This window comes from Physcomitrium patens, chromosome 1, assembly GCF_059467195.1.
Source record: "Physcomitrium patens ecotype Gransden chromosome 1, ASM5946719v1, whole genome shotgun sequence".
Taxonomy (NCBI): Eukaryota; Viridiplantae; Streptophyta; class Bryopsida; order Funariales; family Funariaceae; genus Physcomitrium; species Physcomitrium patens.
The window spans coordinates 16,325,149-16,352,485 of NC_143410.1; the positions used below are offsets into that span (position 1 = coordinate 16,325,149).

The following is a 27,337-nucleotide window of genomic DNA, read 5'->3' on the forward strand; positions in this document are numbered from 1 at the left end:
TTTTCTATCTCAATATTTTTTTTGAGAAAATTACAAAATTATTTTATTGTTAAAATAACTATTTTATTCATACATCAAAAATAGAGAAAATATGGTTTACTGTATCTCAATAATTTTTTAATAAAATACATTTATTTAATAATTAATATTATTAATAAAAATTTATATATGTGTATATCTATCTATATATATATATATATAGAAATATGAAAATTTAAAATTAATCCACCCTTTTACTTAATTGACCCATCTAATCACACATGAGGGATTCAACACCCTCTTGCAAATCAAGCAAAGATATGAAAGTGGAGCCCTCAAAGCACACTTATGAATCAACAAAATTGTCACTTAATGGGTCAATTTAGTAAAATTATAAAGTGATTTGTTAAAAGTGTATCATGGACGTTTGAGAAATGTAATGAGTATTTGAATCCAATGCCATTCTCCTTTGGTTACACTCAAAATATTCTGAATAATACAATGCATTTATTCCATCCATGCATTATCAATCCAAGAATTTTTCTTTTCTTTTTCAAGAAGAAAAACTGGGATCAATCTCTTCAAATATCAAAATGAATTCATTAATATTGCTTTAATGAATGCCAATATTCATATTAAAAATTACATGCACATGTTAAATTACAAGTTTACAAAACAAAAAAAAAGGGAAGAGAGAAAATATTTATTAAGTTAAAGTAATAAACACCAAAGAACACCAGTCCAAATTCTTGCCACTTACTTACAGCCACATGATATTACTCGATCACTGATATCAATACACTATGAATAAATCATTCAAGGACGTTTAAACAAAGTAAGTGATAGGCAAATATACTGTTATCTGATACTCTGCCCCCTCTGCCCGTGTGTTAATAAACACACTCCCACACACAATTCTGGTATGTAAGTGAAATAGGCAATTCAGCTGCTCGATTTTTTAAAAAATAATAATAAAAAAAAACTGACCTAATTCTCGCGCTGTATTTGGGTCAGAAAATGGGCCAGAATTATTGAAAAGACCGAGTCGAGTCCTGGGTTGTGCCAAACCGGGGAAATGAGATGATGGGCCCGCGATTGACCGATACTCCCTCTCTCATGGTGTTTATGTCAAGCCTTGCTTCCTCCTCTCATGTCTAAAGTCCTCCGAGTCGCCGCTCAATCGGTGCACGGCAGGTCTAATTGCTCTGCATATTACCACGCACGGTAGAGATCGGGACCTGGACGCCGTGAGATGCTCTGTTTCGATGTGCTGCTTGCCGATTTCCATGCATATTTCACTTTGGGAGAGTGATAAATGAAACGCTGCTATTTTTTATTTTTTATTTTTTATTTTTTTGTTGTTGTTGTGGAGCGTGTGCGGATGCTTTCAGTTGCTGGCTAAATTGTGGTGGACAGAAACTGGTGCGGGAGGAGGACAAGTTTTTTTGAGTCCGCTTTGGTTGTCAGAGGAGAGCGAGTTTCTGTAGAGGGTGGGAATCTGACTCAGGTTTGATTTAGCCTCGGAGACGCTGTCGGAAGAGTTGAGAAGGTGGTTAGTGATAGGGAGATGAAGAGTATCAATTGGTGCTATTGCAGCAAATCTAGCGAAATGTTGAATTTCGAATCCACGGTTTGAGATACAACAGGGATAATTTTCTTGTCTCGAAGGAAAGGTTACAGAAATAGAGGGGCAATTGTATGTGTTTGCAGGAGAATTCGGAGAGCGTGCGGATACATGTTTTGGGGAGGTATTGGCAGAAAGATTTGAAGAAGGAAATCTATTGAGGTTCAAGGCTTCATGCCATCAAAGAATATTTTATCACGACGTTGCGTGAGGTTTGATAACATCTGTGCTTAGGTTAGAAACTGCGAGGAAGCCATTGCATGTGAAACATGATGGGGATGAACCCCATTGGAGGTTTCTTTTCGGGTGGACTTTTTGGATCCATCTCCTCGTCGTCTTCACCTCCTGTAGAATCTCCTCAGGTTTGTTAATGTAGTACCACTTACCAAATATTCGTCTCTTTATGTTTCACTCTGTCTCTGCTCGTCAAGTTTTAGGATTTTTTAGAATACACAATGAATTCAAATGATCAAATAGTCACGATAAGACCAGGTGTAAGTCCAGGTGTAAGTGTGGATGATTAGGTGTTCCGTGTGCGGACAACCAGCTGTGCGAAGTTAGAACATTAGATGACTGGTAATAGGTGTAATTTATCAGCCAGTGGCATATCTGAACAATGGATGTAAGGTATCTTTTACTCTCTTGAAAAACAAGAGCCATTACTTCTGTGTATTGATACCACAGTTTACTATGTACCTTGCAAATTGTCGATCCCCTTTTAAGTAGTTCATCTCCCCTGGAAATCTAGAATGTCTAACTTTGAGACCAGCTACTATATCGTTGCAATGATTGAGACTTCTGGCGTTACTATATTACAGTACCACCTGGGGTCTTGAGGGAACGTGGTATAAATGATGAGACATGTGCCGTTGAAGACTGGATGGCATGAAATTGGACATAATTAGTTCACTTCCTCGCATTTCTAGCCTATTCTGTCGGTGAATTGATCTAACGTTGCTCATAACATAGTAATGCGAAACGCATCTTTTCCTTGAGAGAAAGAATAAGGCTGTTGAGTAATTGTTTTACGTCAAAACTTTATTCGACGGGCATGTTGACTTATTAGTGTTTCCAAATAATTCGGACTAGCTCGTGTATGTGAAAAGGACATTTGGAAGAAATTAGGTTATGTATCCGATCATGTCGCGCTGGGTTTTTCAGAATCGTTACGTTTGGAGGACCATAGGGCAGTGGAAATTGAAAGTTCAGCTCGTCCGATTTGCTTTGTCGCACTCCGTGATACCAGTTTTGATGCGGGCTCGGTAGCCCCCACCTATGTGCTTGCAGAATATTGTAGTTGTTAGTGGTTACTGGATTGTTTCGTTGCATATTTCTTCGCAAACTGGGAGCTGGATTCGAATCAAAGCATAGATGTATTTTTGGCGTTATGGGTATGAAGATTCTACTGATCATAGTCTCCGCTCGTCTTGGCTTAGGAACATGATGTGGAGAGCGAGGAGCAGCAGTTCCCAAGAGAGTCGCAATTAAGGTGCTCATACAGTCTCTTGAGGTTGATCTCCATGTTTTAAATTGATCTAAGGTATGTTGTATATCACCTTAGATTATTGTCTTGCTTGACAAATTATTGAGGTATGATGTTTATTTTCCTGCGAACATCCAGTGGCTGGAACTTTGGGGGCTTCATGAAGACCATTGCAGAGAAGGTGATGATAAGTTAATTGTCTTCTTTACTAAAAGCATATTTGCATATAAGTAGGCATCTGATTTCCCTTTCCTCATCTCTTCCTCCTTTTGAAACTTGGAGTGAAACCTGATTATCGAACACAAATATGAAAGTGTTCAATATTTCTTTTGTGAGGAATGCCCTCTATTTCAGATAGAAGTAAATATTTCTGACTGGACGTTGAAAAGGAGTACGAGGGTAGTATTACATGAAGGTTAATTGTTCTTCTGGATTGACAGTCTGGCGGAGTGCTTCAAACATATCAGCAAGATTTGAAAGAATTTGGGATCGGGCTGAAGAAAGAGACAGAAGTGATCTCGGGGGTCACAGCTCACGTTGTCAAAGACCTTCCTCTGTCTCTAGAAACAGGCGCCTCAGTGGCCCAAGTAAGGACTTCTTATCAGACCCTTATCGTACTCGGTCTACTTCGCTTGTGCGGAACGTTTTTGTGATGTCACTTGTTGTTTGGGTTCATTTTCATATTTTCTGTTTGCTTTCTAGATGCTGTGACTGCGGTTGTTGGTCTGTCGCATTCGTTCAGTTCAAAGCTAGACGACTTGAAAGCATTTCTGTATTTTCGTTCGAGTTGTATTTCTGAAACTCTCTTTATGCGTCATTGTGGTGGTGTTCTAGGAATCTCTGGAAACTGTTGGTCAAACGTTAGAGGTTTTTGGAAGCACGGTTTGGCGAGGGTATTTTTCATCCTGTACTCATACGATTTGGTAGACCATAGCTTTAATACTTAATCGGTTGCTTGTATGAGTTGTATATTTCTCTGTAAAATTCCAACGAGTATCATTTTATTTTCAAAAACTTACCTAGATTGGTCCGCATGGATGTTTTGGGTTTTAACAGCACCACGGAGATTTTTACACAAGTGAAAGAAGCCGTTCTCATTGTTGATGAAGTTCCGGACGAGAATTCCAGTCTTGAATCTCACCTGTTAACGGGAGATTCATCAGCTTGTCTTCCAAATGCGTAAAGTCTCATTTTCGATTTCTTGGCTTAATACTCTTAGTTTTTTTCAAACATTGTAATTAGATGCTCCGATCTGAACTTGAATGGTTGACTTCAATTTTTATGTTCTGGTTCTTCAGTATGGTCGCTGATCTACTTCGCTTTTTCGTGTATATACCACTAGTGGAAAGTTAAGTTGTGCTGGTGAACACTTAGCTATTATCTCTCATGCCTAGCTTCACGTTAACCGAATCATATATTAAAACAGGCATGTGGTTGTTTTGATTTCAACTGCTTAATTTAATTATAATAGGTGTTCTCTTTTTTTTGCACGAATTATTTTTGTGTATGACGGATCTGCGGATTAACAACTTCACATTTGCTGAACTGCAGGAAGTTTAGTCGTCACGAATCCCAGGTATCTTGTATCATTAACTTCAAATTTCTATTCTGGATTATTTTTGCTGTTGCTTCATTATCAAGTTAAGATTTGGAGAAAATTCACAGGCAGATTATCTTCTTAATGTGGTTGGTTTATTTGGTTACGGTAGTGTTTGTAGTTTTGTGATGGTGAGATAGTTTTCTACCAGTGAATAGGCCCAAATACGTGCGGGTTCGTTCAAGTTTATGTAGACCCAGGATATGCACTTCTCACAATTTGTTGCAAGATTTTTGCATGTTAGCTACTCAGCACGTTGTGGGGTTTCTGGTTGGTGTAAAGTCAGCGATGCCTACTTTGTCTCTTCTCAAAATTTGAATTCTTTAGGTCTCATGTTTTCCCTGGATTATTTCATGACAGGTGTATGCAATGCAGAGAGATAGCAGTACTTACTGCGACGAACCAGAGGATGAGAAGGATTTTGCCTCTTGGGTGGCTACCTTCAACCTAGAAGATCGGTACTACCATTAATTTTTTGTTTTGAATTTGTGTGATGATCATGAAGTTGTAGAAATCAAGGGTGTCTCTTGTTTAGACAGGCGCATCAATATGTTCGAGAAGAAAAGTGATGCTGCAGTTTTATTTATTTCATCAGTATTTGCACGTGCGATTGTGTCTCTTCTTAAGTGATATGTGTATGCCGTGGATGGTATGATCACCAGTGGGATGAGTACTATGTCACAGGATTTTATTTGAGATTGAACAGCTGGTTGCGTATATTTTTGCTGTACTGCGATCTGCATTGATCGTTGGACTCGTGCCGTCCATATTGCTTATTTTCCAATATGTCAGTTGATCAAATATTTATTCTGCTGCTCAGAAAGGGGGAGATTGATGAAATTCTGTCAACTTCTGCGTTCATGAAAGAGCTCCAAAACCAGATTGGTAAAACGCTCTGCATTGTTTGTATTTTATTCTGAATTCCCTTGTTAAACACTGTACTATGTTGTGTGATTTAGGGTTTTAGTTTTCTGCTCCTGGTATATGATAGACTGCTACATATATATGGTGTCCCTGTTTTCGTCATTTCGTCTAGTTGATACTAACATGTTTTTTGTTGGGGCTAGTGCCAAGTCAAGTGGAGTATGACACATTTTGGACTCGCTACTTCTATCGACTCAACAAGTTGCAACAGATAGAGAATGCCCGGGTCAATCTCGTCAAAAGTGAGCTTAGTTTGGAAACAATGTGTTTAAAGTTTTCATATTTCTTGCATGGTAGTATGCAGTGACCAAGTTTTTGAGGTCTTGATTTATACAATCATTGTGAAACAGGAGCAACTGATGGAGAAGAAGATGAGGATCTCAGTTGGGATGTTGATGAAGAGAAGGAAATAGAGGAACCCGTTGTACCTACTGAGATCGTAGTGCAGGATGCTAAGCTGACTAAAGCTATTACATCTACTCGAAGCATTGAAGCCCCATTGGTTTCTTCTGTTGAGGGTATGAAACTCTTAAAGCTGCCGAATCGCAGAATTTCTCCCTGTCAGCTGTTCACAATGGGACCTTTCAAACATAGATACGCATGATGTGGAGTTTTTGGCAAAATGTAACGAATGAGATTCGTTTTATGTATGAGCCGTTGTTGAATTTAACATTTGAATGATACTTCACTTGCTTTTTTTTTTACACCTATAATACATTATTTGAACAGGATCAGCATCACATTGGCTAGTCTAATTGCGGATTTGAGTATATTGTTGTGTACAGATGTTGCGTCGATCCAAGATTTTCATAGGATAGCAGTGTGATGTATTCGATAGAAATCTTATGTTTGAAAATACCATTCAGTGAATACAGAAACGCACGATGAAGAGGAAGCAAAAAGTGAGGGGAGTGCAGGGAGTGAATGGTTGGTTGTTTCTCAAGACAAGGGTTCAGGAAGTTCAGAGCCCAAGTCATCACCGACATCACCCATTTCAGAGGGGTATGTGATGGTTTATGAAATATTTTTGGCAAGACTGGTCTACGTCTGGAACGAAACTTCAGTTTCTTACATCTGAAAGATTTGGTGAATTTCTAGGATTTTATTTGTGCTTGGCTTGATCACTCAATAATGTTGAAAGATCAATCCTTAATAGCTTAGGTCGGAACTTCATACACAGCAAGGCTTGTTAGCATAGATTTTTCATTTTTGCATTCTCTGGCACTCTTGACTGTTTTTTCCTTTATTGGCACCCTCGTGATGTTGAGGTTGTCCAGTGAATGCCTGATCCGTCTTTTGTGTCAACTAGTTGACGTTTGTGAATTTCGTATCTGTGTCCTTGGTTGTTCTCACTTTACAGTATGTAGTGCATCCCAGAGCTAAAGGTGATTGCTGCTTGTCTATTTTTCTGCAGGAAAGAAGCTGAATCTTGTATATCTAACAAGTCTGAGCATGAGGTGGATGAAGCCGAACTTGACCAGCTTGGACACCTGACCATAGATGATATAGTTACTCTGAAGAAGGGGGAAACAGAAAAAGTGACAACTCCGAAAGGTCTTGGTGTGACTGCTGCGGAGGAGAATGAAGAGGTACTGCTCCTAAGAACATAATGACCACAAGTGCTGCATTTTCTCATAGCTGCTGCATATATCTTTAAATACAGACTTTGGTGATGTCAGTTGGTTTGTGCCTTTGGATTGCACTTAATCGTCTTCTAACAAGAACTTTGTTGGAATTTTCAGGATTGGGGGGAGTGGGAGTAGCCTCAACATTGCTATTACCACTCCAAGTATATGTAAACTGTTCTTTTTTTCAGATGGGCTCTTAATACTAGTGTATTTCATAATCTGTATGAAATCAGTTATCTCTTAATGAGTGCTCATCAGACTTTCGTAATTTGTATAGTTGTGATTGTATAGGTAGTCCTTTCAATGCTACAATTTTTTAGTGCGATCATTATTGCAATACGGTACAATTATCAAATTTGAAGCTATTCTTTGTGCTTCAATTAATAAGATTCGTCATACAAGTTGTTTTCTGGTTCCATACAATAGGTTTTAGTGGGTGTTCAAGGGTGGCCAACAGAGTTTTCGCCTTTTCTCTTGTTTTTCCTCTTTTGAAACTGGCAAGGACATAAATTTCATCGGCTGTATGACATCATCATGCCCTGATACCTCTGATGCCAACACAATCTACTGGATATTAATATGCTGCAAGCAAATAAGTTAGTACAGAACTAATGTGTCTACAATTGGGGTTGAGAGGGTTTCAACTATTTCACCTCCTTGGTCCTAAAGGTGATTGAGCACTGCCGCCTTTCAATCACCCCTGTTGCCAAACGACACATTTGTATGCGTAATTGTGAAAGTAACAACCTCTAGTTAAATGTTTGCTCTGCATGCTACATGTCATTTAAAGAAATATAGGACTTTTACATATATTTTGATGTTTTATCAAGTGACAAAAGCACATTTTGATAATCATGAAAATTAAACTTTGTCCAATAGTCCGTGCATAGTGGAAGTAGTTGTGAAGTGGAACCAGTCCTTGCTTAATGCTTAATATATGTAGTCTAAGCAATAATGTTTGTAATTATTATTATTATTATTATTATTATTATTTTTCCCATATTGTAATGATAGCAACATATACCAAGTGCATATGATGTAGCATTGATGTACTAAAGGTGTAACATGCATGTAAGCATATTAGAGTTTATGGCACAAGAAGGACTCTTCTAATGGATCTTATGGAAGAAAGATCTAGGAAAATCTATAAAAAGAGCTATTATTATTAGCAAGAATCTTTGCCACATTTATTTATACCAAATACATTATTTGGTAGAGATCATACATTGGATTCTAGTGTAATTACCTTATTGGTTGAAATTTGGATTTTACACCTTTCAATTATGTGTTTGAATTTTTAATCCCTATGCAATCTAAAATCCAAAAGAATATTTGTATTCTAATTTCTTTAAAATTACGACTTAGATATCACTTAAGAATCTTCCCAAAAAAATTATTGTTGTTTTTTCTAAAAATAATCGCAAGTTAATGTACGGTATTGAGAAATGATCTAAATAATGTAAAGTCACTTGAGTCTTGGTTTTGCATAGCCAAAGATTTAGGCATTGGTTGAAAACTTGAAATTAAAATCTACAATTTTGTTACTAATTCCAAGAAATTAATTAATATTTAATACTTAAATCTATTTAAAAAGTATTGATATTGTATTGATATTAACCATTGAATAAAAGATTGTCCAACCTTGGCCAAGTTTAGGGCCAACAAAAATCTAATACTAGCAAGAAAGGTTCAAAGAAAATAGTCAAGGACTGAGGTCTAGAACCACCACTAATAATTTAGACAAATATTTTGTTAAGAATCTCACTACAAAACAGATTTCAAAGAGTGTTAACATTAATGACCACAAAAGTTTTACAAGAGTTCAAAATAGTCATAGACGAATCAAAAAATATATCAACAAAGTAATATCGAATATTCATCAAAATAATTGTTATTTCTTAAACAATAGTGGTGATACTTGAAACCAATATCTTTGTTGATTTGGCCCCTAACATTTCTACAACCATTGTATTGATTCTAAACTTTTTTTTATGCCTTTGTCCATCTAGTTCATAGTTATCTTATCTTTTTTCTACAATAATTCACAGTTTTATCATAACATTATGATTGCACTATTTACATACAACCATTTATAATTAAAACTAATAATTATTAATGTATACTATAGTTACTAGTTGATTTCAATGGATATTTTTATGTAAACATCATGCACTTATGATTCAAGCTATGATTATCTAGTAACTCTAACTTACATTTTATTTGATTGCCTTTGCAAAAGATAGATAATATATTATTTTGTGCAGACACTTACTATTAATTTAATTTTGATCAAGATTGCTTCAAGGTACAAAACAACTAACATGCATTACTCAATTACTTTATAAGACATTCTATTTTATAAATACTAATATACTAATATACTAATATACTATAGAGCAATGTTACACATAAACTTAGACAATATACTTATTCATTGAGGTTTTCATGATGATATGATTATTCTCTTTTTGATGGTAGAAAGTGGGGTTGTTTCTTTATGAATTGGTACACCTCACACACAATTATGTACAAGGCAGGCATGCTCCAAAAAAATTTTATTTTGACTACTTTCTCAAATAGTAGTGCAGCAAAATATATATGTCATGTACATCAATCTTTAGAGTAATAGGAAAATGAGGCAAGAACATTTGATGTAGAGAAGTTTGAAACCAACAAGTAATAATCCTCAATCCTCTAGTGGCAACCAAATTTATCATGACTATTGTTAAGAAGCTTTTGTTTTGTGATTAATTTGATCTTCAGATCACAGTCAACTATTTCGATTGTGCATTCTTGAAAAAGTTGAAGAAGAATGATATAATAAGATTATATTTAAACTTTTAACTTCATCTTTAATTTTAAAAAATTGAAAGAAGAAGAAGAAGAAGTTTGATTGACTTAAGACGTTGAGTTTTTTAAACATAAAAAGAATTTCTTATATCAACCCCTGTCAATTAACTATTCCTCACATTGATTCAGACCAGTTTGTCTAATTAATTGTAATCATCTTTTGTCATTGTATTGCCCATGCTTGAAAAAAGTCTAGTTACACTATAGAGTATACCTTAGGTCTATTTTTCTTTTACAGCATAGTTTCACTTCTTGGTTCATAGAAATTAATTTTCTAATTACTTGAAGTTTAATTGTAACCAATTTCTTGTGCACAACTAAATAAATTTGCAAAACAATATCCATAAGCTTGCGAAGGAGCAAAGGAGCGAACGAAGCAGGGCCCCATGGAATCGAGGACAAGGCCGCCCCCCCTCCCCAACAAAACCGAAAGGATAGCAAAGCTGACGTGGAGGAGTCAGCATTCCCGCCTGGGCCTGGTGGGTGCTACAGAGGGGGGCATGTGGGAATGGATGAAGATTGCTGGACGGGAAAAAGTAGGGGCATTTTCTGTCCATCGCAGCGTTCATGTATCCGGTGCCAGCAGGGCCTGCTCGATGCTTGTTTGCAAGGCGGCGACAGCTGGCAAGTCCACGGGGGGCATTCCGGTTCGGACAGGAGTGGCTGACATGGCAAGGGCGGCACTGCAACACAAAGCAACGCAGGCAACGGTCATCCAAATGGAATGCGATCATTCTCGTTCCATCCTGCGGCAACGGCTCCCTGCCAGGATTTCAAACTTTCAAATGGAAAATGTGAGACACTACAAAGCAATGTCCACCGGATGTCGCTGTGTAGCACAGCATCTTCAGCCCCGCATCCCGTGATCATTTCCTGGCTGCAGAGCGTTCCTTCTCCTCCCTTTGCTTACTCCGCCATCCAGGTCCCTCTCGCTGTGATTGAGCTTCTATCGCTCCCGCACTGAGCTGTTGGGGTGCGAGACCTTGTGTGTTGCTGGCGTGGATTTGCCGTTCGACTTCGGAATTAGGTTTTGCTGGGTGCCGGGGTATCACCTGATCTGACAATGGAGGGCAGGAGGATGAGCACCCGGAGCCGCCGTGCCAGTCCTCTCCCCGTGTCTCCCATCAAGCAAGGTCTTGCGAGAATCCCTGCTTCTGATGAGATTGTATGAGTGGCCCGGACGTTGAGGTCGGTGAGGGTGTGTGGTAGAGTCGAGGTTCTGAAGAGGACAGGGCAGTTGAGTCATGGGGCTCCCTTGACGCAGCAATGCCCTGGGGCTTGCGGGCCTTGAGATCGGTTTTGTGTAGCCTCTTGTCTGAAGCGCATTGTTCGTCTGGTTTGTTGGTGGGACTGGGTTCCTCCTGTTGACATGTGGTGAGCTGTCGCACTGGTTTGCAGCTCTGATGGCCAATGTTATGGCAGCGGGGAAGGGCACTGGAAAGAATAGCACGCGCAAGGTGCTGGCAGACAAGACGAACGCAACTCCCGTCGCTGGGCTGGTTCCCGTGAAGTCGGGCAAGAAGGCCTCAGCTGCCTCGAAGAAGGGAGAGAGCACCCCGTGTGGCAAGATGCGTCCACTGGAGCAGGCAGAAACGCCAGTGATGCGCGGCGAGGATTTGCTTCGTTCTCTGGTACACAGCAATCTTGCAATGATTCAGACTCCATCCAATGGCGTCTCGAGTCAGAGTCCCCAAGCTGACACACCCCAGTTCCGCGTTTCGACCGTGTCGGCACATGTGGGCATCCAGGAGGCGGAGGCTGCCGCGGAGCTCTCTACAGCATCCGAGCAGGTGAGCACGTCGGGCCATGGTTCTAGGATTTCATTATGGAGGGCTCGTGTGAGCAGAGATGTGTGCATGAATGAGCTAGGTCCGTGTATGTGCTCTGCATTCGTGGGTGGCGATCTTCTGGTGCCCCGCACGCTGGTGTTTACGGGTGGTGGTGTGGTGAGCAGGCCGAGGTCATCGACTCTTCTCCCCAAAATGGAGTTGCCTCCGTGTCAGAGAGGCTGTCATCAGCCTGGGTAGGACAGGATGTTGACGACGTGACCGAAGAAGCTGGGGATGATGCATCTGACTCGGACTGCTCCGTGGTGGTTAACGTGAGTTCACCCGGCGTGAGCCAGCACTTGGCTGCATCTCCTGCGCCTTCAACCGTTCATCCGACGACCCCTGAAACTGCCGACTTCAAGTGGCAGCGAAGGGAATTTGTGAAGGTGAAAGAAGCTGAAGAGAGCTTCGACTACTACGAGGGTGATGATTGCGAAGAACGTGAGGAGTATGACGATGAGGAGTACGAACAGGTGGATTGTGACGATATCTGTTACGGGGTTAGTCGCATCAAGGTCGCCGAGGGCCTTCCCGAGCACAAGGGGCGACACATCCGTTTCAATTACAACAGCGACGACGAGGTTGACATCGAGGAGGTTGACGGTACGAGACAGGTTTCTTCACTTTGTCTGGAGTTGTGTGGCATGGTGATTGAGGTGAAATTGACTGGCATGATCTGAACTGGACGCGGGTCGTTGTGTTTGCAGTGCTGCGTCTGAGAGGGCTGCCAACACCAAGGGGGAAGCACCTTCGGTTCCCCGAAGACGAGGACGTCCCCTCACCTCAAGGGGGTTTGTAGAGGCATCAGCATTGACAATGGAGCGCGATGTACATGTTCACGAATTCAGTGTAGCGTTTAGTGACACCATGACGTGCTCAGCATTCGCTGACCAGCCATACTGTCATCCAGAGAGAGAGAGAGAGCGAGCGAGCGAGTGGTCAGTTTTGCGACGACACTGGAGCCAGTGCAACCGTGTGTAGCTCTTGTGGCATTACGACGGCACATGCCCCGGTCCTCTTAGAACAAACTTGAAGTGTAATTATGCACCTCATTTCGGTATATACATTGTTGGTATCTGCAACCAACTGAAAAGCATATTGGTATCTCCATACTGCGTCAGAACTTGCAATGCGGAGTATTTTTGAACGAAACCCCTGTCCACCGATGTAGTCTCTCGGAGTGACAAACCTTGGGCATATGTCCCACATCAAGTACATTTCAGGCTTTCTACAACACTGGTCAGACATACCCTTGCAAACGCAGTTATGAAGAACCTTCCGAGTTCCCTTCTAAATCGATTTTGCTACTGCTCAATAGCAGAAAGTCCAGAATGAGCGTTCAAATAACCAGCGCCAGACCAGATTTGAAATGTCTAGAAAGGGAGGACAATATGAGCTAGAAAAAGGAATTGGCCCACTGCTATAGCCGGCAATTGATAGAAAATCTTCTTACTTTGCATATAACAACTCAATTGCCAACGAAGTAGGTAGAATGAAAATATAGAATTGCTGAATGGAAGTCGTTGCAGTCAATAGTATCCACTTCGGAAGTGTCCCAGTTTGTTGAGCTCAAAATGGACGCGATATAGTCGCTTATTCCATTATTGAAATTTCTGTTCAAAAAATTCGCTCAAAAACTTCTGTTACGTCCTTCCTTACTTTAATAAGAATAAACTACAAACTGTTCATTTCAGAATTCATTTCTTTATTTCTTTATGGGAATTTATCTAATCCTTGGTTGCATTAAAGACAGAAGAATGTTAAAATACCTCAGTCTTTTATGAAATTGATTCATCTATTCTAACTATCATAAAAATAAAATAAACTTATGATTTATTTTTCCACAATTGGACCCAGAAGCAATGAATATCAACCACAGTCATCATGATTATCACATTCTTCATCATGGTTAGGTTGATTTAGTAAAAACTTGGGTCTATTTAACATTTTCTTAAAGATATTTTATGAAAATATATGATTTACATTTTGTACTCTTTGTAGTTATTAATAAACAATAAACATAATATTTATTAGTAATCAGATTATACCAAAATATCTTGCATATTTGATATTAAGATTGTTAAAAAAAATAGTATAAAATATTTTATAAAAATTTATAAAATATTTAATTAAACTAAATCTTAATGCCATAAAAGGTTCAAATTTTGATTTTTTCATGGCTTTATACTATTTATTTGTAAAAACTACAAATACACCTCATGACAAAGTGCATAAAAAAAATAATTATCTACCAATCGTTGTAAGAATAAAATAAATAAGAAAAAATAGGAATACATGTAAAGTCAACATTGTGTCTATGAAGTTTTTTAAAAACTTCTCTAAAAGATATTATGAAATTAATTTACTTTTATCTATTTCTACCTAATCATATAGGTAGTTATTGAAGTAAATACGTATGTTCATGATATTGTTTTCCTTTGTATCAGTCACCGAAGTATTGCTTATAATTGTAGAAACACCACTTTTTAATAAACTACTAACAAGTTTTGCTTGAGATTTTAGAAGATTACTTATGGCAACAATCTCATCCACTAGATTGGATATCTCATGGAAAGTCTTGCTATATAAATGAGACAAAGTAAAAAGACATTATGTTAAAAACAATAAAATTGGATTGAATTCTATACAAAAATAATAACTTAAAAACCACATAAACATTGACATAAGTTGGTACAATGGCAAGAAGCTCGAACTAGAGCATCCGGAGGTACATAACCAAAAGATAATTCTCCTTGCTAAAGGTAAGACCTGTTGGGGATTATGTGTGCTCAACTCTCTGTCTGATACCCGGTTAGGATGAGATTGATGTCCAGTTATTACCCTGAGTTGTACAAGCCTTGTATAAAGAGATTTGCGAATGAATAAAAGATTTGAGTTCTGTGTTGCACTAAGATGGTATCAGAGCGGCAGTGAGGAAGAAAGTGAGCAATGCTCCTTAAGTAGATCAAGCTCCATTTTGTAAGATGTACTCAAAGACATCTATTTTCTTAGTAGAGGGATAAGAGTTGAGACAAATTTGTTAGAACAAGAGACAGAAAAAAGCTTAGGAAAAATTGAGCTTTTAGAGCGAGATAACATAGCTGTTGAGAGAACTAGGAGAGAAGAAATGGCCACGCAACCTGTAAATTAGAATATCTCTCTGAGGGAGGCCATCAAACTGGCAAGGGATGAGAATTACAGAGATTGGTAAATAAAATTGAGGCTTTACTGAGAAAGGAAAAACTCTGGGAGATTACAGAGAACAAAATTGTACCTAGACAATCTCTTACTACTGTAGGGAATCAGACCAATGTGAGCGAGAGTATGCTAGCAGAGGACAAGGCGACAGTTATAGATGCTATCATCAGTTCTATTAAAGATGATATCATTCACGATATTGCTAAACTTGATGTTGCTGCAAATGCATGGGCAAAATTGAAGCAGCTGTTTGAATCAGAAGATCCCTTGCAAATTCTATTAGTTTCATCACAAATTCATAGCATGAGTAAGAAGGAAGGTGGATCAATGTAAGAGTATATCAAAAATGCAAAGGAACTCAGAAGAAAGATGGCAAGAATGGAGGAACTGGTATCTAACATTACTATGTTTCAATTGATGGTGCAGGGTTTACTGGGGAGTTACGAAAGTTCAGTCACAACCTTTTATAATATCGAGGTTATACCAAGCTTTGACAAATTATGCGCCAAGTTGCTCACTGAAGTACACAATGTTCAACAATTCTCTCATCAATTAGGAGTTGAACCTGATAAGAAAGTATTATATGTAGCTTATTCATCAAGCAATGCTTATGGAAGAAGAATAAGGACCAATTACCAGCGTAGCAAAGGGCAAATGAGAGGAGAATCATCGACAAGAGGTCAAGGTAGAGGCAGAGGTTATTCTTCAAGAGGCCGAAGGAGAAATCAATTTTATTGTTATGGATGTGGTTGACCTGGATATATATCAAGAAACTATCCAGACAACAAGAATTCACCTGACAAGCAATTGAACATTGCTAAAAACAAGGAAGAAGTGGATGAGTTAGAAGCCTCTCTAGCTAAAATCACTAAGTCACTTGATAATCAGAATTGGTTTCTAGACTCTAGTGTATCTGTACATATGACCAAAGAGAGAAATATCTTACAGGATATTAAAATAGGATATGGAAAGAATCAAATTATTGATGCAGGAGGAGGACACAATGTTCAAGGTGTTAGATCCACCTTGGTAAAAATTGTTGATGGAAAAATAAAACTTTCAAATGTTCTGTATGTGCCATCTATTACTAAGTATCTTATTTCAGTAGAGGCACTTACTGATGATGGAGTTATGGTGTTTTTCAAAAACAGGAGCTGGCTCTTGAGCAATATGAAAAAAAGATCAATATTAGCCACTGGAGTTCAGGAAAAAGGCAATGGCTTGTACAAATTTCAGTTTCAACATGAAGTGAACACAATAGCATTAGACAATAAAGCCAAACTTTGGCACAAATAATTTGGTCATTTATCTTTTAGAGGTTTGACCCACTTATCAAAGTCAAATAGAATCAAGGGATTACCTCTTCTTTATTTGTATCAAGAAGTATGTAAAGATTGCCTTGCATGTAAACTAACTCTTAAAAGGTTTTTCAAGGAATTCTTAAATTAATTTATTGTGACCTAATAAGTCCAATGCCACATGCTTCATTAGGAGGGACAAAATATATACTGATCTTTATTGATGATTATTCAAGAAAGACATGGATATACTTTCCAACTAAAAAGTCAAAAACTTTTTAGAAATTGAGAATTTTCAAAGAAAAGTTCAAAATTGAAAGCAAGAAAGCATCCAAATATTATGCATTGATAGATGAGGAAAATTTTTATCAATAGAATTTTTGGAATTTTAGAAAAAAATTGAATATCTAGACAATTTATACAAGCAAAGACACCACAACACAATGGAATTACTCAAAGAAGAAATAGGGCTATAATTGAAAAAAATTGTGTACCATAATGCATGTCAATAAAGTCTTAAGCTGTTTGTGGCTAGAGGCAGTTAATGGAGCAGTGTATCTTATCAACCATGGTCCAACAAAAGCCAATGCTGGAATCACACCTAAAAATGATAATAGAGCAAAATTAGAAGAGGTAGAAATTAACTGATAATTTGAGGAACATCAAGTTTGACAAAGAGAAAGAACACCTTTTGTCATGTTGAGGAACTTTTATACTTATGTCATAGAAATAACTAATAATCCTATAAATTATGATGAAGTAATTAAAAACAAAGGTTGGATTGATACTATGCAATAAGAAAAAAAATCTATTATTAAAACAATACTTATAAATATGTAATATTGCCTAATAGAAAAGAAGCCATAAGTTCTAAATCAATCTACCAAACTAAAAAGGATTCAAAAGAAAACATTCAAAAATTGAAGGCTAGAATTGTTGCACGAAGGTTTGAATAAGTCTTTAGAATAGATTTTTATGACACTTTTGCACCAATAGTTTATTGAGCCACTATTTATATAGTATTAGCTTTAGTTGGAAGCAAAAATTTAAAAATTTACAAATTAGATGTCAAAACAATATTCTAAAATGGAGTTTTGATAGAAGTTTACATACATGTACCTTAAGAATTTGAAAGAAAGAATAATAGTAAAAAAGTTTTTAAAGTAAATAAAATGCTATATAGACTTAAGCAAAAGCTAAAAGCTTGGTATCCTAGAATTGATGAGTAATTCAAAGACTTAAAATTAACTAAAATCCAAGTAGATTCAAACATATGTCTTCACATACATGATAGAAAATATGTTGTAGTATTGCTCTATGTAGATGATTTATTGATTATAAGTAATGAGAAAGTTGAAATTGAAAGAATTAAAATTTATCTTATAAAGTCTTTTGAGATATCAAATCTTAGACTAACTTAGCTTTATTTAAGAGCTAAAATTTGACAAACAAAAGATGGGTGCTTGCTCTATCATAAGAATTATTTGAAACAACTATTGAAGTAATTTTGAATAGAATCTTGTGCTCCAATCAAAACTCTTATGGATCTTGGATTAGTTCTAAAAAAAAATATGCAAATTCTATAATGTAACAAAAGGCTCTATCAAGAAATAATTAGATGTTTGCTTTAGGTAACAAACATCAAGTTTGATATAAGCTTTGCAATTAATAATCTAGTTAGATTTTGATTTGAATCTGAGGAGCCACACTTGAAAGCAGCCAAACATATCCTAAAATACTTAAAGGGCTCTTTGGATTATAGAAAATTCTATTTGAAGTAGAAAAAAGACATAAAAGATTCTCTACATACTTTTGTAGATGCTAATTTTGCTAGAAATATAAATACCAAAAAATCTACTTCAAGTATTCTACACAAATTTGGAAGAGCACTTATTGATTGGACAAGAAAATTGCAACCTGCTATTATTTTATCTACTATTGAAGCAAAATATCATGTTCTTACAAGTTCTGTAATTTGATATAGAAAGTTTTTGAGCAAATTTTTGGCTAAGATTAGATTGATGTGGCAAGTTGGAATACATAGATTGCTCAGAATAGCTTTAAGCATCTTTTCATTGGACCTTCTAGTTTCATTACAAGAGTTTTTGTAAATTTGAGTTAAATAAAACTTGCCATTGTTCATTATAATATAATCCAAAACTCTAATCTTTTATTCATTTGTAAATCTTTTAACCAAGGCTCTAAAAGCTCAATTTTTCCTAAGCTTTTTTCTGTCTCTTGTTCTAACAAATTTGTCTCAACTCTTATCCCTCTACTAAGAAAATAGATGTCTTTGAGTACATCTTACAAAATGGAGCTTGATCTACTTAAGGAGCATTGCTCACTTTCTTCCTCACTGCCGCTCTGATACCATCTTAGTGCAACACAGAACTCAAATCTTTTATTCATTCGCAAATCTCTTTATACAAGGCTTGTACAACTCAGGGTAATAACTGGACATCAATCTCATCCTAACCGGGTATCAGACAGAGAGTTGAGCACACATAATCCCCAACAGGTCTTACCTTTAGCAAGGAGAATTATCTTTTGGTTATGTACCTCCGGATGCTCTAGTTCGAGCTTCTTGCCATTGTACCAACTTATGTCAATGTTTATGTGGTTTTTAAGTTATTATTTTTGTATAGAATTCAATCCAATTTTATTGTTTTTAACATAATGTCTTTTTACTTTGTCTCATTTATATAGCAAGACTTTCCATGAGATATCCAATCTAGTGGATGAGATTGTTGCCATAAGTAATCTTCTAAAATCTCAAGCAAAACTTGTTAGTAGTTTATTAAAAAGTGGTGTTTCTACAATTATAAGCAATACTTCGGTGACTGATACAAAGGAAAACAATATCATGAACATACGTATTTACTTCAATAACTACCTATATGATTAGGTAGAAATAGATAAAAGTAAATTAATTTCATAATATCTTTTAGAGAAGTTTTTAAAAAACTTCATAGACACAATGTTGACTTTACATGTATTCCTATTTTTTCTTATTTATTTTATTCTTACAACGATTGGTAGATAATTATTTTTTTTATGCACTTTGTCATGAGGTGTATTTGTAGTTTTTACAAATAAATAGTATAAAGCCATGAAAAAATCAAAATTTGAACCTTTTATGGCATTAAGATTTAGTTTAATTAAATATTTTATAAATTTTTATAAAATATTTTATACTATTTTTTTTAACAATCTTAATATCAAATATGCAAGATATTTTGGTATAATCTGATTACTAATAAATATTATGTTTATTGTTTATTAATAACTACAAAGAGTACAAAATGTAAATCATATATTTTCATAAAATATCTTTAAGAAAATGTTAAATAGACCCAAGTTTTTACTAAATCAACCTAACCATGATGAAGAATGTGATAATCATGATGACTGTGGTTGATATTCATTGCTTCTGGGTCCAATTGTGGAAAAATAAATCATAAGTTTATTTTATTTTTATGATAGTTAGAATAGATGAATCAATTTCATAAAAGACTGAGGTATTTTAACATTCTTCTGTCTTTAATGCAACCAAGGATTAGATAAATTCCCATAAAGAAATAAAGAAATGAATTCTGAAATGAACAGTTTGTAGTTTATTCTTATTAAAGTAAGGAAGGACGTAACAGAAGTTTTTGAGCGAATTTTTTGAACAGAAATTTCAATAATGGAATAAGCGACTATATCGCGTCCATTTTGAGCTCAACAAACTGGGACACTTCCGAAGTGGATACTATTGACTGCAACGACTTCCATTCAGCAATTCTATATTTTCATTCTACCTACTTCGTTGGCAATTGAGTTGTTATATGCAAAGTAAGAAGATTTTCTATCAATTGCCGGCTATAGCAGTGGGCCAATTCCTTTTTCTAGCTCATATTGTCCTCCCTTTCTAGACATTTCAAATCTGGTCTGGCGCTGGTTATTTGAACGCTCATTCTGGACTTTCTGCTATTGAGCAGTAGCAAAATCGATTTAGAAGGGAACTCGGAAGGTTCTTCATAACTGCGTTTGCAAGGGTATGTCTGACCAGTGTTGTAGAAAGCCTGAAATGTACTTGATGTGGGACATATGCCCAAGGTTTGTCACTCCGAGAGACTACATCGGTGGACAGGGGTTTCGTTCAAAAATACTCCGCATTGCAAGTTCTGACGCAGTATGGAGATACCAATATGCTTTTCAGTTGGTTGCAGATACCAACAATGTATATACCGAAATGAGGTGCATAATTACACTTCAAGTTTGTTCTAAGAGGACCGGGGCATGTGCCGTCGTAATGCCACAAGAGCTACACACGGTTGCACTGGCTCCAGTGTCGTCGCAAAACTGACCACTCGCTCGCTCGCTCTCTCTCTCTCTCTGGATGACAGTATGGCTGGTCAGCGAATGCTGAGCACGTCATGGTGTCACTAAACGCTACACTGAATTCGTGAACATGTACATCGCGCTCCATTGTCAATGCTGATGCCTCTACAAACCCCCTTGAGGTGAGGGGACGTCCTCGTCTTCGGGGAACCGAAGGTGCTTCCCCCTTGGTGTTGGCAGCCCTCTCAGACGCAGCACTGCAAACACAACGACCCGCGTCCAGTTCAGATCATGCCAGTCAATTTCACCTCAATCACCATGCCACACAACTCCAGACAAAGTGAAGAAACCTGTCTCGTACCGTCAACCTCCTCGATGTCAACCTCGTCGTCGCTGTTGTAATTGAAACGGATGTGTCGCCCCTTGTGCTCGGGAAGGCCCTCGGCGACCTTGATGCGACTAACCCCGTAACAGATATCGTCACAATCCACCTGTTCGTACTCCTCATCGTCATACTCCTCACGTTCTTCGCAATCATCACCCTCGTAGTAGTCGAAGCTCTCTTCAGCTTCTTTCACCTTCACAAATTCCCTTCGCTGCCACTTGAAGTCGGCAGTTTCAGGGGTCGTCGGATGAACGGTTGAAGGCGCAGGAGATGCAGCCAAGTGCTGGCTCACGCCGGGTGAACTCACGTTAACCACCACGGAGCAGTCCGAGTCAGATGCATCATCCCCAGCTTCTTCGGTCACGTCGTCAACATCCTGTCCTACCCAGGCTGATGACAGCCTCTCTGACACGGAGGCAACTCCATTTTGGGGAGAAGAGTCGATGACCTCGGCCTGCTCACCACACCACCACCCGTAAACACCAGCGTGCGGGGCACCAGAAGATCGCCACCCACGAATGCAGAGCACATACACGGACCTAGCTCATTCATGCACACATCTCTGCTCACACGAGCCCTCCATAATGAAATCCTAGAACCATGGCCCGACGTGCTCACCTGCTCGGATGCTGTAGAGAGCTCCGCGGCAGCCTCCGCCTCCTGGATGCCCACATGTGCCGACACGGTCGAAACGCGGAACTGGGGTGTGTCAGCTTGGGGACTCTGACTCGAGACGCCATTGGATGGAGTCTGAATCATTGCAAGATTGCTGTGTACCAGAGAACGAAGCAAATCCTCGCCGCGCATCACTGGCGTTTCTGCCTGCTCCAGTGGACGCATCTTGCCACACGGGGTGCTCTCTCCCTTCTTCGAGGCAGCTGAGGCCTTCTTGCCCGACTTCACGGGAACCAGCCCAGCGACGGGAGTTGCGTTCGTCTTGTCTGCCAGCACCTTGCGCGTGCTATTCTTTCCAGTGCCCTTCCCCGCTGCCATAACATTGGCCATCAGAGCTGCAAACCAGTGCGACAGCTCACCACATGTCAACAGGAGGAACCCAGTCCCACCAACAAACCAGACGAACAATGCGCTTCAGACAAGAGGCTACACAAAACCGATCTCAAGGCCCGCAAGCCCCAGGGCATTGCTGCGTCAAGGGAGCCCCATGACTCAACTGCCCTGTCCTCTTCAGAACCTCGACTCTACCACACACCCTCACCGACCTCAACGTCCGGGCCACTCATACAATCTCATCAGAAGCAGGGATTCTCGCAAGACCTTGCTTGATGGGAGACACGGGGAGAGGACTGGCACGGCGGCTCCGGGTGCTCATCCTCCTGCCCTCCATTGTCAGATCAGGTGATACCCCGGCACCCAGCAAAACCTAATTCCGAAGTCGAACGGCAAATCCACGCCAGCAACACACAAGGTCTCGCACCCCAACAGCTCAGTGCGGGAGCGATAGAAGCTCAATCACAGCGAGAGGGACCTGGATGGCGGAGTAAGCAAAGGGAGGAGAAGGAACGCTCTGCAGCCAGGAAATGATCACGGGATGCGGGGCTGAAGATGCTGTGCTACACAGCGACATCCGGTGGACATTGCTTTGTAGTGTCTCACATTTTCCATTTGAAAGTTTGAAATCCTGGCAGGGAGCCGTTGCCGCAGGATGGAACGAGAATGATCGCATTCCATTTGGATGACCGTTGCCTGCGTTGCTTTGTGTTGCAGTGCCGCCCTTGCCATGTCAGCCACTCCTGTCCGAACCGGAATGCCCCCCGTGGACTTGCCAGCTGTCGCCGCCTTGCAAACAAGCATCGAGCAGGCCCTGCTGGCACCGGATACATGAACGCTGCGATGGACAGAAAATGCCCCTACTTTTTCCCGTCCAGCAATCTTCATCCATTCCCACATGCCCCCCTCTGTAGCACCCACCAGGCCCAGGCGGGAATGCTGACTCCTCCACGTCAGCTTTGCTATCCTTTCGGTTTTGTTGGGGAGGGGGGGCGGCCTTGTCCTCGATTCCATGGGGCCCTGCTTCGTTCGCTTCTTCGCAAGCTTGCTGGCTTCGCTATTAGTTATGACCTGCCTGAGTTACTTGCATGTGTTGGAGGTTCAACAACGTTGGGTTTGTACCCATTCTTATGGAAATATCTTGTTCCCAATCATCATGTCTTCATCCTCATCTAATTTGGTAAGGCATCCTTTAGTGTTCCTACGTTTGTTAAACAACAATGAAATGTTGTTTTAAAGGATGATGGTATGTGTGCATTGTTTGCAGTTAATGAAAATCTCTTTCTTAATTGAGAGCTTTTAATAATCATTCTTGCTATTTTAGTTGATGTGTGTATGTATGTATGAATATTTATATATATATATATAGAGAGAGAGAGAGAGAGTGAGAGAGAGAAAGTAAAGAAGAAGATATATATTATTTAATTTTAGTATTGAAGTTTAAATTGAAAGTGGGAGTATTTGTTTGGTGTTTAATGAATGGTTGTTCTAAACATGTTGTTGTAGTGTATTTTTGCTGCAATTCATTTTTATAATAATATGATCATCAACTAGACATTTATACAATAATGTTAGACTTTGAATGAGGTTACTATATAAATATGAATTTTCAAAGACAAGGCAATTTATTTTATTATTGATTAAAATTTGTATATAAGTTGAATTAATTCTTTTTTATTGAAGTTGTCATTTTTTTTTTAATATAATTTGTCTTTCTTTTGCTTTTATCATGAGTTACATAGATTAGTGAATGAAAAGTATTTTATATGATTGTAACTCAATATAGAGATTTAGTTTGAAAAATTCCACATGATGTTAGAAATATCGAATAAAAAGATTTTAAGAATATTCTATTAGATTTAAAAAAAAAATCAAAAGTTTTTCAGAACATTCTAATAGAAAATTTTTAAAATGTATCTAAAATATTCTAAAAGTTTTTAAAAGATTCTTAAAATATTTTAGCAAATTCTTAAATGTTCAAAGAAGATTAATGAAGTTATTTAAAAAGCTTTCTAAAGTTGCTTCATTTTCAAAGAATATTGGAACTTCTCAAGAAGCTTTTTAAGGTTGCTTTATTTTCAAGCAACGTAAAAACGCTCAAGAAGCTTTTTAGAGTTGCTTTGTCTTCAGGCAATATAGAAACTTCTTGAAAAACATCCTACTATTTAGTATATATTGGAATTAAGGCTATGTTACAGTCATTTCATAAAAGTATTTTTAAAATATTCTATTAGATTCTTAAAAGATTTTTAAAAGGTTTTAAAAAATTCTTAGAATATTTCAACTGATTCTAGAAAGTTCTAAAAAGTTTAAAGAAGTTTTTTGAGAAGCTTCTTAGGATTGCTTTATCTTCAAGTAATATGGAAACTTCCTAAAATACTTTATAATACCTAATATATATGAGAGCCGAAGTTGAGGGAATCCTTAGTCTCAACAACACATCTATTGAGCTCTAGCTAACTTTTCTTGATGTTGATCTTATATTCATTTGGTTTAATCTACTTCTTGTTAGCTTTCTTGCTAAATTTCTCCCATTCAATTTCTTATTTTGTCTTTTATATAATATATTTATAACAGTTTGTTGAAATTACCTTCTTATCAATACTAGAGGTTAATCCTTTTTATTAGAGAGTAGACTACTCCTCTTCTTTAAGGCATCTAAGCACTTTAGAGGTTGTGGAATACCCTCTTGTAAATTGGTATTGTTTGTTTTTTTAATTTAATTTTTTTTAATTTTAAGAATGGCTAGAGGTAAAAATGTTAACATGATTGGGTCTTTTGAGTCTAAGTTAGATGTTATTATGAACACACTGAATGCTTTAGCTCATAGAACTATTGAAATTGAAGAATTTTTTGCAAGGTTTTATGGTAGTGTAAGACTTAGAGCAGGTTAGCTTATAATGCAACCACTTTTTCAAGCTTTTACGTTCAAGGAGGCAATGGTACCTATACTTCAAAAAAAATCACCTTTTCAATAATATAAGGCATCTTGGATTAATCTTTTAGAAAAATTTGATAGCATATACTTGAAGTTTCAAGGATTTATTAATCAAATTTGATTAGTAATATTTCTACATCATGAGCACTATCCAACAAAGAATTGCAAGTTGGTTTAGTTCGAACCTTACTCATAAGACAAGCCTTACTTTGGTTTGCTCTTTTACTTGAAAAGAAATCTCCAATCTTGATTAACTTTGAAGTTTTCTTAAAAGCATTTGGAGAATATGGCAAGGCCCGATAGGCAACAACAAAGATTCATTCATTATGTCAAAGGTCATGCCCTGCATCAAGTTATATATTTGATTTTAAGTAATTGGCTTGTGACATTAATTGGAATAAACAAGCTCTTATAAGCCAATTTTATTGGAGACTAAGAGATGATATAAAAGATCTATTACTATCACTACTTGATCTCCAAATATTCAATGAAGCTATCAATCAAGCTATGAAGTGTGATAATTGATTATTTCAATGCCATCAAGATCAATGTTCATGAACTTTGACAAAACAATACACTAGAAATTTGTACTCTATTGCTTCAATAAATATATTACTTCCACACTCTAGAACTAAAGATATGCAAATTGATATAGTACGGTTTGAATCTTTTATATCAAAGAAAAAGAAGTATTAATTTTAATAAGACCTATGCTTATATTTTATTAGAGAAGGTCACAAATCTAGAAATTGTTGATTGCTTAGAAAAACAAAGAAACCTACCTATAATAGAAACTATGCAGTTGGACATTTCAACACCTCAAATTCATGAAGGTCTTTCTCTCTACCTAATTTGCTTATTATTTTATTATACTTTTATTTTTTATCCTACAGAAACTTTAAACAAATACCTTATTAGATTCAAGAGCATTTGCTTTCCTTTTAAACGATTTTTTTTTTTTAAACTTCATAAAATTCTTTTAATACAAAAATCAAAATTTGTATATGTAGAAGTAATAGATGGTTGACCTTTATCTTCAAGCAATGTTACTCATAAGACTATATTGCTAGAAATATTATTTAAGGGTCATAGTAAAAAAAATAGTATTCAATATTATTAGAATCTTGTCTAATCTTATCATTTTAGGACTTTTATGGTTAGAAAGATATAATCCATTTATAGATTGGAGGTTTCATAAGGTTGAATTTTCTATAGACTTTTTTTGAATAAAACTTATCAAGAAGTCATTAACAACAAAGCTTTAATTTCTTGAAGCAAGGGCTTTTATAAAGACAATTAAGAAGAAAATATCATTTGTCATTTATGCAACTCTAGCTTGTAAAGAAGAAAAATTACTTGTAGCTATTCTACATTAATATAAGGAGTTTCAAGATATCTTTAAAAAGAACAATAGTAACATATTTCCAAAGCATTGACCATATGATTGTGCCATCAATCTTTAAGAAGGGGCTTAACGACTATTTGGTCCAATTTAAAATCTATCATAGAACAAGCTTTTGGTATTGAAGGATTATATTGGTAAAAATCTTGTAAAGAACTTTATTCAATATTTCAAATTTCTAGCAAATACATCAATACTTTTTGTGAAGAAAAAAAAATGGACCTTTATAAATGTGTGATAATTATTGCAACTTCAATAAAATATTGGTAAAGAATTGTTATCCATTATCATTGATATCATGGCTTATAGAACAACTTGATTAAGCCAAGATGTACATTAAAATAGATCTTCATAGAGCATAAAATTTGATGTAGATTAAAGAATGAGATGAATAGAAGATATCATTTTGGACATTTTGAATATAATTTCATGCCTTTTTGAATGACAAATGCTCTAGTTATATTTTGACATTTAATGAATGATGTTTTTTGAGAATTTTTAGATAGGTTTGTTATTTGTTATCTTCATGATATCTTAATTTACTCCAATATTCTTCAAAAACATAAAAGAATATATAAGATTAGTCTTGTAAAAATTATAAGATATATGATTATATGCCAAATTAAAAATATATATATTCTATCAGTCAAAAGTGGATTTTCTTGGATATATTATATCCAATGAAGGCTTATTGATGGATCGAAAGAAAGTTCAAGTTGTAATAGAGTGGACAGCTTTAAAGATACTATAAGATGTATAATGTTTCTTTAGATTTGCTAATTTTATTAGATATTTATCAAGAATTACTTCCTAGTTGTTGCTCTTTTCACTTAATTGACATCCAAAGACAAATTGGAATGGAGATCTCAAG

The 27,337-nt window shown here is 37.0% G+C and overlaps 3 protein-coding genes across 8 annotated transcripts; 2 read left to right on the forward strand and 1 right to left on the reverse strand.

The window, feature by feature from the left end:
- The first annotated feature begins 1,144 nt into the window (after positions 1–1,144).
- LOC112289565 (uncharacterized) lies at positions 1,145–7,651 on the forward strand. 6 transcript variants are annotated; one of them, XM_090251312.1, is made up of 16 exons: positions 1,145–1,203; positions 1,396–1,486; positions 1,690–1,965; positions 3,040–3,092; positions 3,225–3,267; positions 3,527–3,673; positions 3,921–3,979; positions 4,143–4,265; positions 4,638–4,662; positions 5,044–5,141; positions 5,504–5,568; positions 5,751–5,849; positions 5,958–6,125; positions 6,474–6,609; positions 7,022–7,196; positions 7,350–7,651. In XM_090251312.1, exons 3-16 carry the CDS (start codon positions 1,873–1,875, stop codon positions 7,368–7,370), a joined length of 1,305 nt encoding a protein of 434 aa, XP_090107438.1. In that variant the 5' UTR covers positions 1,145–1,203; positions 1,396–1,486; positions 1,690–1,872; the 3' UTR covers positions 7,371–7,651. The 6 variants fall into 6 exon arrangements, with proteins under 6 accessions (XP_090107438.1, XP_090107439.1, XP_090107434.1 ...); XM_090251313.1 differs by having other exon boundaries at positions 1,396–1,469; XM_090251308.1 differs by having other exon boundaries at positions 1,145–1,486.
- A 3,280-nt stretch (positions 7,652–10,931) lies between these two features.
- Positions 10,932–13,022, forward strand: LOC112282115 (uncharacterized). The gene is made up of 4 exons (XM_024519755.3): positions 10,932–11,218; positions 11,484–11,875; positions 12,040–12,517; positions 12,622–13,022. Exons 1-4 carry the CDS (start codon positions 11,149–11,151, stop codon positions 12,711–12,713), a joined length of 1,032 nt encoding a protein of 343 aa, XP_024375523.1. The 5' UTR covers positions 10,932–11,148; the 3' UTR covers positions 12,714–13,022.
- Positions 13,023–20,589: 7,567 nt separating this feature from the next.
- On the reverse strand, positions 20,590–22,680 carry LOC112285529 (uncharacterized). The gene is made up of 4 exons (XM_024526822.3): positions 22,394–22,680; positions 21,737–22,128; positions 21,095–21,572; positions 20,590–20,990 (listed from the first exon to the last, which is right to left on the reverse strand). The coding sequence occupies exons 1-4, from the start codon at positions 22,461–22,463 to the stop codon at positions 20,899–20,901; spliced, it is 1,032 nt and encodes a 343-aa protein (XP_024382590.1). The 5' UTR covers positions 22,464–22,680; the 3' UTR covers positions 20,590–20,898.
- Positions 22,681–27,337: the final 4,657 nt, after the last annotated feature.